Consider the following 14267-nt stretch of genomic DNA (forward strand, 5'->3'; position numbering starts at 1 on the left):
TTGGGCCATCACATCTGGCTCCCAAAAGCTTTGAAACTTTGCTTGGAGGCTCACCCGACCCGAACTCCAGGAGAAATCACACCAGGGAGTCGAGCCGAAACACACATGCAGACACAAGGAGGAGGTGTCCCTTAGTAGTATATTTCTATGTTCACGCACACGCACGCACACACACACACACACACACACATACACACCACCAAGTGGGGAGGGAGGCGGGGACAGAAGCATCTGGGTGGCAATGACATGGGGGTGGAGGGAGGGGACAAAGAGAGCATCTGTCCTCTCTCTGGCCCTGGAAGAACAGGAAGTGCTTATTCTCTCTGAGCAAAGTCTCAAGGTGCAGTCCCTTTTTCGAAAGCCTCTTCCTGCCTCTCTGTGCCCGCGGAGCCAGGGCCCCGCGCAGGCGCCCCTGAGCTGGCGTGGGTCAAGGCCACCAGGAAGGAAGGGCGTGCAGGCCTCAGTGCCTGGGCCCGGCAGGCTCAGGCATAGTGGCTGCCGGGCGTCAGCGGGTGGTCCCCTCTGTGGTCCAGCTGGTCCTGCAGGCGCGCGAACTCGGCCAGCTCGTTGAGCTCCTGGAACTGTCGGTCCGTCTTGTGGCTGACCAGTGAGCGGTAGAAGTGCACGGCAAAGACGATGAAGACCAGGCCGAAGGGGACCATGATGGTGGTGGAGGCGATGGCCGCCGCCTGGCCCGGTGTGATTCCGCTGCTGATGTTGGCTGCCATGTCAGCGGCAGGCGGCTTGCTGGTGGGGCGAGGCTGGCCCGGCTGCTTCTTGAGCGGCAGGAACTTGACCCAGCAGAGCAGCACGACCTCGGCCAGGAAGAGCAGCGTGCCGATGACAGTGGAGAAGGCCCAGGCCAGCTCGATGTGGCGATGCATGCGCTCGTGGGGCGACTCCTTGACCGAGTTGAGGTTGTGCACGTTGCTCACCGCCTCGATGTTGGGCAGGATGCAGGTGCTGATCATGAGTGCGAACAGGTGCACAGCCACCAGCACCGTGGTGCAGGCGCTGAAGGCGATGAGCAGCCCCGGCGGGTAGTCATGCTCGGCGTCCAGCTGCACCTCCACCATGGCCACCTGGGGGAGGGGACAGGCAGCTGGATGAGTGGCAGGGCGCAAAGAGCCATGCTCAAGTCCTGCTCCTCCTCCCGCCAGCCTCTGGGACCTTGGGCCTCAATTTCCACGTGGATGTAATGGGCATCATGAGGCCAGGTGTGGTGGTGCACACCTGGAATGCCAGCACTCTGGGAGGCTGAGGCAGAGATATCTCAAGTTCGCGCCCAGCCTGGGCAACTTGAATGAGGCCCTGGGTGAGCGCAAAAATTAGAAAAAGACCTTAGATGTACCTAAGAGTGAAAGCCTTGGGTTCAATTCCTGGTATCACAAAGAGAGTGGGGGCCCTAAAGAAACCCATCCACCCGGCTTGAGAGAGGAGAGAAAACCGGTGAAAAAGCACGCTTGGAGCCCATTCGCTGAGTGTCCTTGGGAAAGTCATTTAACCTCTCAGCTTCAACCTCCTTTCTCTCTTTTTTTCTGCTATGTAGTTCAGGCTGACCTTGAACTTACTATGTATCCCTGGCTAGTCTTTTTCTTTTTTTCTGCCGGTACCAGGAATTGAACTCACGACCTTGCGCCTGCCAGGCAGGCGCTGTGCCTGGGATCACAAGCATGCACCACTACACCTGGCTATCCTCAGGAGAGCTTAACACGTAAGATAGGGATACCCTATTAATACACAGGATTACCTTAACAATTACATGAGAGTTCCTGGAACATGGAAAACACTTGCCAAATGGTAGCACTGCCATTGCCAACCAACCACCATAAATGGCTAAAATAGTAAATCTGACATTATGCACATCTTACAGTGATTTAAAATAGGGGCTGGGTTGTCACTCCACAGTAATGCAAGGGCGTGGGTTCGATCCTCAACAAGCACCCTGGCCACCCGTCGGTCTTACTCTCTCTCACACCCCAACACGGCTGCTCCTTCCTGCCCTGCGCCGGGGACCAGGAGCCGCAGCTGGGGCTGGACAGGGCAGCCCCAGGGCACACGCAGGCCCTTCTGGGAAGGAGCGCAGCACATACAGTGAGGAAACACAGAGGCTTCTGGGAAGAGCCAGGCTCAACCCCAGCAGGCAGGCAGGCACCAGCAGCCCCAGGCAGTCTTGAGGGTGGGGGATACACCCACTGCTCCCTGGTTCCTGGAGACCTGGGGTCATCAGGGCCACACTCCAGGGTGCGCCCCCCGCTCCCGTCACCTGGGCCCTGCAAATCACCCTCATGCGAAGCGGCCAGCTCATCAGATTTGGTGCAGCAGCAGCGGGGCAGCGAGCGGCTGCCAGGCCGGCCCCAGAGTGCTGGGGGCCAAGGGCCACAGGCGTCAACGACAGCCAGCAGCACTGGGGGGGACTGAAGCCACGGCCGCACGCGTCAGGAGAGCGCTCTACCCACCGAGTCACCTCCACCCTGCCTGTCTTGTCGGCTTTCTGAGACAAGGGCTTCTGTGTGGCAGGGCTGGCCTGGGGCTCACAGCAATCCTCCTGCCTCCTCATCCCAAGGCGTGCACCACTACGCGTGGCCGCCCTGCTTTTTTGTGTGTGGTCCTGGGGATTAAACCGGGGGCCTTCAAACTGACCTACCCCTTCAGCCCTTTTTGGATTACTTATTTTGAGACAGCCTGGCCCCCAACTGGTGATTTTCTGGCCTCAGCCTTGCCAAGTGCTGGCATTACAGATGCATGCCAGTTTTTTTGTGACTTTGAGACCATCTCACTAAGTTGCTCAGGCTGGCCTTGAACCTGCCATCCTCCTGCCTCAGCCTCCCAAGTAGCTGGGATTGTGCTTGCTTCGGCAGCACATATACTGAGTAGCTGGGACTGCAGGTGTGCACTGCCACGCCTGGCAGGGTAGTGACGCTCTACAAAGCACCTGCTCAGGTTCAGAATGGGAGTGTGATGCTAAAGTTGGCCCAACAGTCTGCACTACACTGCCCCAGGCAGGGAGGAAGCTGCTGCAGCTTGAGCCCTGCAGCAGGACCCCAGGCAGGGGTCAGCTCTCCTCTGCCGGCCTGCCTGGCTCCCAACTCTCACACCTCTGCCCTTTGCTAGACTGTGCGGCTCTGGCAGGTTCTTTAAACTTTCTCTGCCTCCGTTTACATATCTGTAAATGGGAGTAAAGGTACAAGCCTCAGAGGGTTGTCAGGAGCATTAGTTAATCCACACGAAATACTTGGTGCTCAGCATGCAGTAAAATGTCAGGAAAAGTGAGCTCTATCATTTTCTTTTTTTTTTTTTTTTTTTTTTTTTTTTGGTTTTTCTCCGGTACCGGGAAGTGAGCTCTATCATTATTATTCAGTGTGTTTGTTTCTTTTTGTTTCTTTGAGACAGGGTCTGGCCATGTGGTCCAGGCTGGCCTCTGACTCACAGTGGTCCTCCTGCCTCAGCCCTGCCCACCCGGTGCTGGGATCACAAGGGTGTCACCATGCCCACTTAATCAGTTTAGAAGCTAAAATGCAAAACTGGGGGCTGGGGATTTAGCTCAGCGGCAAAAGCGCCTGCCTGGCAAGCGCAAGGTCGTGAGTTTGGTTCCCGGTACCAGAGAAAAACAAAACAAAAAAATAAATAAATAAAATAAAATGCAAAACCACTGTTCCCTGAAGTTGTCCCAGAGGACAAGCTCAGCTAGAAAGCCACACAGGCACACAGGGCCCCATCAACACCCTGGCTTTGCCCTGGGGCCTTGGGCAGGTCTCTCCCCTCTCTTTGAAAACGGAGGAGTGGCTAGATCAAGGTCATACTCCAGGGCTGAGCTGACCTCTGAGAATCTCAGGAAAAGGGTGGGCGATCTTTTTTTTTTGTTTGTTTGTTTTTTGTTTTTCTCCGGTACCGGGAACCGAACTCACGACCTTGCGCTTGCCAGGCAGGCTCTTTTGCCGCTGAGCTAAATCCCCAGCCCCTCGATCTTAAAACATCCAGGTTTATATTTTCATAGGTCTGCTGAGACCATTTCAATGGGCTCCTTTGTTTTGCCTAAGAGTTCTCATAATTAACACCACTGCTCTGGGAGGCTGAGGCAGGAGGATCAAAAGTATAAGCCCGACTTGGGCACGTCAGCAAGACTCTGTCTTAAAACATATGCACTAGGGATGCAGCTCAGTACGAGGGCAATGAATTCAATCCCCAGTAAAGGAGGAAAAAAAAAAAAGAATTCCCACAACTGACGAAGATACATATTTTGCAGCCTGGGAGTTTACCAAACAGTTCCAGCTTGTGTAAATTTGGGGCAGTGCCATCAGGATTTTGACTGTTTTTAAGATCACTGGTGGCCTAAAGCCAACCCTGAGAACTCTTGGTCCATGCGGGTGAGGGACAGGGGGCAGCAGGGAGGGCGAGCAGGGCAGGCAGGTTAGGGCCACATCCTGCAGTCCTCCTGGAGCGGCCCCTGGTCTCCGCTGCCAGCCCTGAACTCACCTGGGAAAGGCCCGCGCCTCCCGCCCCCTCCCCAGCCCCTCGCTTCCTCTTCCTGTTTTGGCCCGGAGTCCCGGAACCTGAAACCCGAGAAGGACGCGCAGGAGAGGCCTCAGCCTGGCTGCTCCAGGTCCTGGCGCGCAGTGTCTCTGAGCTCGGAGGCCGGCGCTAGGGTGTCTTTGGGGGTAGGGATCGTGTCTGCAGGTAACTCCAGGCCTTGCCCTATATCCCAGCCACCCTCTCCCAAAGAGCCCTGGCTCCAGGCATGTGCTGGTGCCCTCGACCCTAACACACAGCCTGTCTAAGCTGCAGGTTGCATGTCTGTTGCTTTGGGTGGTTATGAGCATCCAAAGATGAAAAGAACACAGAGTCCTCTGCCAAGACCTGGCATACAGTAAAGTGTCTGCAGTGCTTAGTGCCATCATTATTACCCTTTTTTTTCCAGTACTGGGGACTGAACCAGGGCCTCTGCACAGAGCTTCATCCCCAGCGCTTGCCACGTTGCCCATGCTGGGCTTGCACGTGTGATCCTCCTGCCACGGCCTCCTGGAGCGCTGAGATTACAATCTGGCACCAGCATGCGTGGCTCCATTATACTATTCTTTTACAAATGAGGAAAGTGAGGCTCAGAAGAGGTGAGATCAGCTGTCCAAAGGGTTATCTTCCCACTGGCTGGGAGACCTTAAGTCAAAGCCACTCTAAAGCCCATTTACAAGTGGCACAGGCCTGCGATACCACCACTCTGGGAGGCTGAGGCAGAAGGGTCAAAAATTTGATCCCAGCCTGGGCAACTCAGAGGACTTAGTGAGACTCTTTCTCAAAAGAGAGCATTAAAAAGGGCTATGCCGTGGCTCAGCACAAAGGCCCGGCATGTATCCCCGGTACTGTAGAGTAAAATAAAATAAAGCCCATGTGCAATAAGGGTCCAGGGCACTTCCCTTGGTCACTAGGGAGGTTAAATGAGGCTCTGCAGTGTAAATGTTTAGCACAGGCCTGCCCCAGCAGAAACCCAATAAATCTCAGCTAAAAAGCAAAACAGAGCTTGCAGCGGAAGAGACACACTGCTAGACACCGATCCCAGGCTGGGGAAGGTGAACCCCGCTCGCCCCATCCCGGCCCCCGCTCTGGGCTCCCCGTGCTGTCTCCAACCCCGCACGAGGGGAGTGCACCCCGCTCCACCTGGCCAGAGCCCCCTCACACACCACTGGTCACACCACAAGCTCCAGGGCCAGAAACCGCAGCTGCGCGGACACACCCAGTGGGGACACCAAGCCTTGAGCTGGGGAGAAGGGGGGACATTGGAGGAAGAAGAGGTGACTGCTGCCCACTCTGCGAGGGACCCCACTACCTCACCGGACCCCGCATTCCCACTGGCCATGTGCACACCGTGCAGCAGAAGCCAAGGGCATCCCCACGGGGCCGCACGCACGGCACGATTCCGAGCGAGATGAAAGCCGGGGTTTGGCATAAGTCACGGATCTTGGTGACAAGGCCTCACCGCATCCAAGTCTCGCTTTCTCCAGAACCCTCCCACTTGGGGAATGTGTCCCCGAGGGGGACAGTCAAGGCAGGAGGGCCTCGTGGGGTCTGGCAGCTGACTCGGGCCCAGCAGAGCCCAGAGAGATCAGATCAGATTGCAAGCAGCTTCACAAGGTAAATATAGCCTGAGAGCAGGCCGTTAGCCCAAAATACACAGCTTCCAGCAAGCCCTGAGCCTCCTTGAACCTGGCCACATGGGGCCTCAGGGCAGGCAGGGCGACACCCTCCCCCAAGGTGGGGACGCCAAGGCCCAAGGGAAGGCCGAGGCCAACGCGATCTGATGTGATCCTGGCTGACTCTGCCAAGTGTCTGCCATCCCCAGTGCCACCGTCCGTTCCTTAGGTGTGCAGGGCCCATGGAGACCTGGGCACCTGGGAGCCCAGGCCTGAGGCCAGCGCCTGTACCTGGGAGACACCAGCTCCCCATCCTCAGCCCACCCTGTCTCGGGCTCATCCCACCAGGACTCTCAAGTGGGTCACACTGGGCCATCCGAGCAGTCCCAGCCCCCAGCCCCACTTAAGCGCAAACCGTCTATTAAGAAAGGGCGAGGGTGGTTTACAAACCCCCTTGACCAGGACAGTCCAGTGCTCCGAATGTTCCTATAAATAGACCCACACGCTTTTAACAAAGCGGGCCCAAGCACCACTCACCCTGAAGCACGCCAACACCATCTATCTTCAGAGACAGTGCGCTGGTATCGCTTTCCTCTCTTAGATCATTTACGAAAATCCTGGCGGCCACTCACCAAATTTATGTCATAAGCCACTAACAGGCTGAATCTGCAGCCAAGGAAAGGAAGACAGGTCTAGACTTCTTTTTGTGTGTGTGTGTGTGTGTGTGTGTGTGTGTGTGTGGCACTTAGGATTGAACCCGGGGCCTTCACACTGAGCACTACCCCCTTTTTATTTATTTAATTTGTTTACTTATTTATTTTTAAATCTTGAAGCAGGGTCTCACCAAGTTGCCCAGGATAGGTCTAAACTTTCGATCCTCCTCTCTCAGACTCCCAGGGTGCTGGGTTTACACGTGTGGCCCACCAGGCTGTTTCAGGCCTAGACTTTCTCTTCATTGAGATAATTCTAATTTCTGAAGATTTCTATCTTCCAAGTGTCCCCCAACCCTGGCCTCTGGGGTGAATACCACGGCATTCATTCGTTGGTGGAAAAGAGTTACTGTGTTGAGGGTTGTGTAGCTCTACTGGAAATAATGCAGAAATAAAACAGCAAGATTCCATCAGCTGTGCTGGCGCATGGCTATAATCCCAGCACTCAGGAGGCTGAGGCAGGGGGACTGCCACACATTCAAGGCCTGCCTGAGCTATATGCTGGTAGTTGAGTTAAAATCAGCCCATGCTATCTAGCAAGACTCTTGTCTCAAAAAACGGAACAAAACAAAAAGCAGTATCTCAGTTCCTAAGGAGGAGGCTGGGGAGATATGGCACTAACTACTAATCAGATAAGTATTTTTAGACTGTGATGAGTGCCTCCAATCAATGCTTCCCCTTGGCCACACTTACCAATCATGTCCTACAATGGAGTTATGTCTGCTGCTTCTACTCTCCCTAGGGGCTGAGGAAGCTGAATGGACAGGGGCAGGTAAGGCCTTGATCCTCTGGGAGCTAGGAGATTGTATTAGACCTTCTACAACACTCACTGATTATTTAGCTTATCTGCTATCTCCCCCTCCTACCAGGAATGGAACTCACGACCTTGCACTTGCCAGGCAGCGCTGTGCGGCTGAGCTAAATCCCCAGCCCCCATATCTGCTATTTTCAACTATTCCATTTCTATTTTTATGTGTGTTTACAATTACAGGATGCTGGGGCTGGGGATTTAGCTCAGCCGCACAGCACCTGCCTGGCAAGTGCAAGGTCGTGAGTTCGATTCCTGATACCAGAAGAAAAACAAAAAACAAAAAAATACAATTACAGGATGTTTTATCATAATTCATATTTACATATGGTAATTTTTGGGTGGGGGATTTGAGACAGGCTCTCACTATGTAGCCCAGGCTGGTCTCCAACTCATGGCGATCCTCCTGCCTCAGCCTCCCAATTGCTGGCTTTACAGGTGTGCACCACCACACCTGGCACATATGTAATTTCTAACCATATAAATCACTAAGGCTAGTGCTAACAATTTTTTTTTTTTGAGATAGGGTCTTGCTATGTAGCCTAGGTTGGCCTCAAACTCATGGCGATCCTCCTACCTCAGCCTTCCAAGTGCTGGTATTACAGATGTGTACCACCTCCTCCATCCAATGCTAACAATTTTGATAGGGTTTTATGCTCAAAGGTAAGCCCCTGGCATTCTTTTTTCGTTTTTTGGGGTTTTTTTTTTCGGTACCGGGAATCGAACTCACGACCACCCCTGGCATTCTTGAGGACTTGGGTTCGATTCTCAGCACACAAAGAATTTGGACACCACAGACCTGGGGTCAGCAGACTAATTTTTCTAAGTAGTTTCACTGGCCCACTGCCATGCTGTCCATTAATTTACATACACTCTGTGGCCAGTGGCAGGCTTGGGCAGGTACCACTGAGATAGCATTGCCCTCTACTGAAAAAGGTGGCCATGTCCTAGGTTAGACCCCTGCGTCCACGTTCCTCCAGTCCTGGGGGATGGCTAAAGTCCCTCTGCAGGGCCATCAGAGGGAATCTGCTGATGTGTTTAAAGTTTTCTTCCTCCACGGAGGGAACTCTCCCTGCAGCCCCCAGCTGTCCCCATAGTGCTGCTCAGGAAATCTGCTCGGGCTCCTCTTTCACAGGCCAGGGACCTGGCAGCCAGAGGGCTCACCTGGCCCCACCTAGGAATTCCAGAAACTTGCCACAGGCCCTTAGGGACCTGGACAAAGGCTTCTCTGCTGGGCTGACAACGCCCTTCTCACCAGCATTCTGCAAAATTCCATTTGCAGGAAGCCCTGCACACAAATGGGGCACCCCGAGCCCGGCATCTGGAAGGCTTCAAAGGCCCAGTCTTCAACCAGCTAAGGGGGCTGTGGTGGCAGAGCGGAAAAAAACCCAAATCAGACAAACCAGAACTTGAGTCCTACTCACTAGCAATGTGGGCCTCTAGGAGAACGCGCCTTCCTGTGTAGAATAAGTACCTCCTTCCAAGAGCTGCGGTGAGGATTAAGTAAGAGTGAAAGAAAAGCTCATGCCTGGCACAACAGGGATTCAGGAGCTAATAACTATCATCGCCACCAATATTATACATTCATATGGCCCCTCTGTCTACAGCCTTCAATGGCTCCCCATTGCCTACGTAAGAGTTCAAGCTTCCTAAATACCCAATCAAGACCCTCCACGGCTCATACAGGAGCCTAGTCACTCCAGCCCCCAGCCTTGCCAGGGACCGTACTGCTTCTCTCAGGAACTGTTCTGGCATTCTGCAGACCAGAGGGCTCTTCTCCAACCCTAACTCCACCATCCCCAGGGCTCGGCTGGAATCACATTCTTCTAACTCAGCGCGCGCTTGCTTGGACACCACGGGAACAGCGGCCAGCTTCCTGGGCCCCCGGTCAGGTGCTGTAAACACTCTGCAAATAACCACCCCTTCTCACACCAATGAGATGCTATTATGACCCTATTTTATTTATTTTTTATTGTTATGTGCTTCACAGTGCTGAGGACTGAACCCCAGAGCCTCTTATATGCTATGCAAGCACTCTACCTGGCCCTGTTGCCCCATTTTAAACATTTGTTTTTTAAATTTTATGTATTTATCTATTTGGTACTGGGACTCGAACTCAGGACCTTACCCTTATTTATTTATTTATTTTTGTCTTTTTGAGACAGGATCTCGCTATGCAGTTCAAGCTGGCCTTGAGCTCACTTTGTAGCCCAGGCTGGTCTTGAACTTAAAACGATCCTCCTGCCTGAGCCTCCTGAATGCTGAGATTAGAGGCGTGCGCCACCACGCCTGGCTGGCCCTTATTTATTTTTGAGACAGGGTCTCACTTTGTAATTCAGGCTGGTCTTGAACTCACCATATAACACAGGATGGCCTCAAACTCTCTGTGACCCTCCTGCCTCAGCTTCCCATGCCCCATTTTATGTATGTATGTATGTATGTATGTATGTATGCATTTATTTATTTTGAGCCAGGACCTCCTTATGTAGTTCAAGCTGGCCTCAAACTCTCTGTGTAACCCAGACTGGCCTTAAACTTGTGGTGATCCTCCCGCCCTGGCCTCCGGCATACTGGGATCACAGTCATGCACCACCATGGCTTGCTTGCCTCACTTGATAGATGAGGAAACAGATACCCAGAGAGGGTAAGTGACTTCCTCAAGGTCAAAAAGCCCTAACAGCCAGTGCTGGGACCGGAACCAAAGCTGCGCGCAGATCAGGCTGCTGCATTTTACTTTGCTCGGCTGGAATCAGCTTCTCAACTCTGTCCCTATTGCTCCGAGGCTTGTTCGCTTCCAACACCTGTCACAAGGCTCTTTCCAGCTGACCAGCAGTTCCCCAGGGTGCAGGAGGAGGACAGAGCCTGTGGCCCAGGGGCAGACCCACAGCAAGGGCTTAGTGATCACCAGATGATCACTATGGGCCTACAGCAGAGCAAGTACAGTGACTTCTCGTCTCCATCCCCCCGATCTCCGCTCACTAAAGTCTCATGCTCTGAGCATTTCCTTCCACCTCCCTGCCACCTTCAAACTGGCTCCGGACCCCGGGAACAAAAGGGTGCTGGCAGGCGGAGAACCTGAGGAGGCAGATAATCCAAAAATAATTGATCCCAGGTCATGGAAAGCATTTTGTTTACCGAAGCAGGCTGACCTTCCCAATTATCATCTGCTTAGGCTAACGTTACAGCCTGCCCTCCCCAGCGGCCCGGATCGCCGCAGTCCTGCGGGGGACGGGTCAGGCCTGGATGGCTGCCTAGCGCCAAGCTGAGCGGTAACTGCCACGCTGAGAGGTAACCGAGGCAAGGCCCGCAGCAAGGCCCCGAGGGTCCTCTCTCTCCAGGAGCACTGGGACATGGCTCCCAGCCCTGGGCAGGGTCCCTGCCTCCTTCCATGGCTGTTTGCAGAATCGCCGTGAGGAGCAGGAATTGAGTCTGCGATGTGCAGAGTCCAGATCCTAAACTTCCTCAACTCTTCCTTCACCTGGGCCAGCCTCATGGAATCCACACGGGGCTCCGGGGGAGACACTGTTTTCCTTTGCAGTGCCGGGCACTGAAGCCACAACCTTGCTTATGGCAGGCAAGCACTCTACCACCCAGGTGCACTCCACCTTCCACCTCTGGACATAGGAGAAAGCGGACTTCGAAGAGGTAAAGCCACTTGCCCCAGGTCCCCGCGCCTATCCCCAACACTTGGCAGGCAACTGGCCAGACCTTTTTTTTTTTTTTTTTTCTGTCTTTTTGAGACAGGTCTAGATATGCAGTTCAGGCTGGCCTTGAACTCACTATGCAGCCCAGGCTGGTCTCGAACTCACAACGATCCTCCTGCCTCAGCCTCCCAAGTGCTGGGATTACAGACGTGCGCCACCACGCCCGGCCTACCTGGCCAGATCTTTACACTGCCGAGTGGGGAATCACCTACTCCTCACCAGGCCTTTTGGGGGACCTTCCCTCAACCTCACCATCTCAGCCTCCAGGTGAACTCAGCATCCCCACCAGCCCTCCCAGGCCTGGGGACTGAAGCTCATGCGGGCTCCTTGAGTTCTCCAGGAAGGAAGCCCTGGGGGGGCAGGAAGCTGGTGCTGCTGACTCACAGGCCAAGGGGGAGTAATCCAGGAAACTTGTCACTCTGTCGCCATGGCTTTGGGCCCGCCTGGTACCCCCTCCTCCCTGAGGCTGCCTCAAGAGCTGGGTGTTGGCCTCTCCCCTAGGGTTCCAGCTCCCAGACAAGCCCTCTGCTAACTGCTCCCCGGTCCAGCCCTTCCCAGCCTGCAAAACTTAGGCGAGGCCACCAGTGGGCGGAGCCACCAGGCTGGGAAAGGTAAGGAGCCCAGGCAAAGTGAGGGTCGGCGAAGCCCACCCGGGGCCCAGGCTGTCCAGCCTCCCCACTTCCCTGCCCTGCTTTTAGCAAGAGGAAGGAGGCCAGTCCTTCAGGAAGGAAGAGAAGCTGAGAAGACCGAAAGTGTCACCATTTGCCTCTCCTGGGGTGGGAAGGGGCAGCGGCGATTAGGATCACGATCACAAGAGAAAGGGAACTGGTGCCCCACCGTTTGTTTTGCAGCACCGAGGACTGAACCCCATCTTTGCACTGAGCTGCACCCTCACACTCGAACTCCTTTTTGTGAGACACGGTCTCACTATGTTGCCTAGGCTGGGTTTGAACTTAGGATCCTCCAGCCTCAGCCTCCAAGAGTGCTAGGATTAGAGGCTTGTGTGTGCCACCATGCAACCTTGGCTTGTGCCCTACCATCTTAAGCCCAGAGCGCTTGGCGGGAAGGACCAAACTTGATGGCTCCCTCCCCTCAAGGTGTAAAACTCTCTCTGGCTTCAAAGAGACTCTTTTTGTTCTATTTTCGATTCCCTAGGCTCAGTCTCACCTTGCCCCTGGCTACAGAATGACCGGAGCTCCCTACATCACAAAGGGCACATGTAGCTAACCAAGTTTTGGATGCCAGGATTCAAATCCTCCCCTGCCAGGTGAGCTCAAGGCTTGCAAACGTCCCTTGACAGAGCAGCACGCTCAGGAGTGAGGAATCCACCCCGTGCCTGGGGCTCAGGGAGTTTTTGGTAAATGTCAACTATTCTTGGAGATTCTGTAGGGATGGGACAGGGTCTGATAGCTCACAAATACTCGTGTTGGCCTAAGCTGAAAACTAGGGAGCCATCTCTTCCCTTTTGCTCTGCTTTTTTTCTGTTTTTTTTTTTTTTTCTTCTTTTTGTACCAAGAATCGAACTCAGGACCTTGCTCTTGCCAGGAAGGCGCTTGTACCACTGAGTTATACCCCCGGCCCTCTCCCATCTCTTTTTAAGAGTGCCTTCAACCGTGTTCTTAAAGTCAGAGACACTTTTGAAAAGGAGTCTGCAAGTATCATTTTGGAAGCCAAGTTCCAGAGAGGGAGTGACGCCCTGAGGTCTGAGCACTGCTTTCCCCTCTGGCGGCTCCGGCGCTCTCACAGGGGCCCACTTGTTTGCAGAACACAGGGAGACCCAGACGCAGGCTCTTCCAAGAAAGCACCAGGGTGCGGCCGCTCCTTTCCTCAACGCCAAGGGCCGGGCTCACTCACTGGGGAAGCAGGAGTGCCGGAGGGGGGGCAAGGGGGGCATTTGCACAGACTGATGTCACCCAAAGTGACAATAATACACTTAAGTAGTGCTGTGCCCCAGGATTCCACTTCTGCCCGGGCTGCAGCCTCACCCACCCCAGCGCTCAGAGGCTTCTCACGGGCACAGCGGGTGGGGACCGTGCCCGCCCCCTCACCAAGCAAAAGCAGGTTAAGGGGAACCTGTCCAGCCCTCCTCCCCCACACAGTGACTCAGTGGCGAGTTTCTGCCGAAGAACTGAGCTAGGGAGTGGTTGTCAAACCCCAGGCTTGAGGCTTTCAGAAAATGTGCAAATGAGCGTCAGGAAATCCCCTCTCCCAGGGAAGGCGAGCGAAGCCAATAAATAAACACCCTCTCGCCGCAAGTGTCAGGGCACACACGGCTCTCCTCGGGTCACACTTCCTAACACCTGTCCCGGAGTGCGTCGCACCCACGCTCCCGCCCCTCCCCTGCACGCAGGCAGGGCTCGGTTCTAACTTCGCTCTAACTTCAGGGACGCATCCTTCCGGAGTCCCTTTCACTTTTGCTGCCGCAAGCCTGCTCATCTGGAGGCACCTGAGTCCCCCAAGTCTGGGAACCTGCACAGCTCGGCACCGCCCCGCGTCGGGGCCCCGGAACTCAAGGCTGCGCCCCTCGAGCCCGTCGGGGCTGCGGGCGGAGCGGCACGGCCGGGGCGGCGGGGCAGGGCAGGGCGGCCCGAGCTCACCATGGCGAAGCCGGAGAGCAGCGCCGAGGTCCGGCTGGAGGCTTTGAGCTTGGCGCGACTCAAGTAGAGTTTGCGCCAGGACAGCGCCTGCATCGAGTGCTCGTTGAGACTCATCACCTCGGAGTAGTAGCTCTGGCCGACCCAGTCCGGGTAGCTGACGGCGGGCGGCGGCGGAGACCCCGGGGGCTCCCCGTCCGCACTGTGGCGACGGCTCCGGCTGCTCCCGCTGCCACCGCCGAGGGGAAGCTCCGGACTGCTGCTGCTGCTCGGGGGCGGGGCGGGCTCCGGATGCATGGAGCACGCGGCAGCGGCGGCGGCCCGCG

General features: G+C 55.1%; 1 protein-coding gene across 1 annotated transcript; it reads right to left on the reverse strand.

Annotated features, from left to right (window-relative positions):
- Positions 1 to 120: 120 nt before the first annotated feature.
- Orai1 (ORAI calcium release-activated calcium modulator 1) lies at positions 121 to 14267 on the reverse strand (the record flags this gene model as incomplete). Its single annotated transcript, XM_005403114.2, is given in 2 exon segments — positions 121 to 1082; positions 13945 to 14267. Coding segments are annotated over 2 exon segments (894 nt in total). The 3' UTR covers positions 121 to 482.

Source organism: Chinchilla lanigera, unplaced genomic scaffold (assembly GCF_000276665.1).
Source record: "Chinchilla lanigera isolate Chin_1 unplaced genomic scaffold, ChiLan1.0 scaffold00081, whole genome shotgun sequence".
NCBI classification, from domain to species: Eukaryota; Metazoa; Chordata; class Mammalia; order Rodentia; family Chinchillidae; genus Chinchilla; species Chinchilla lanigera.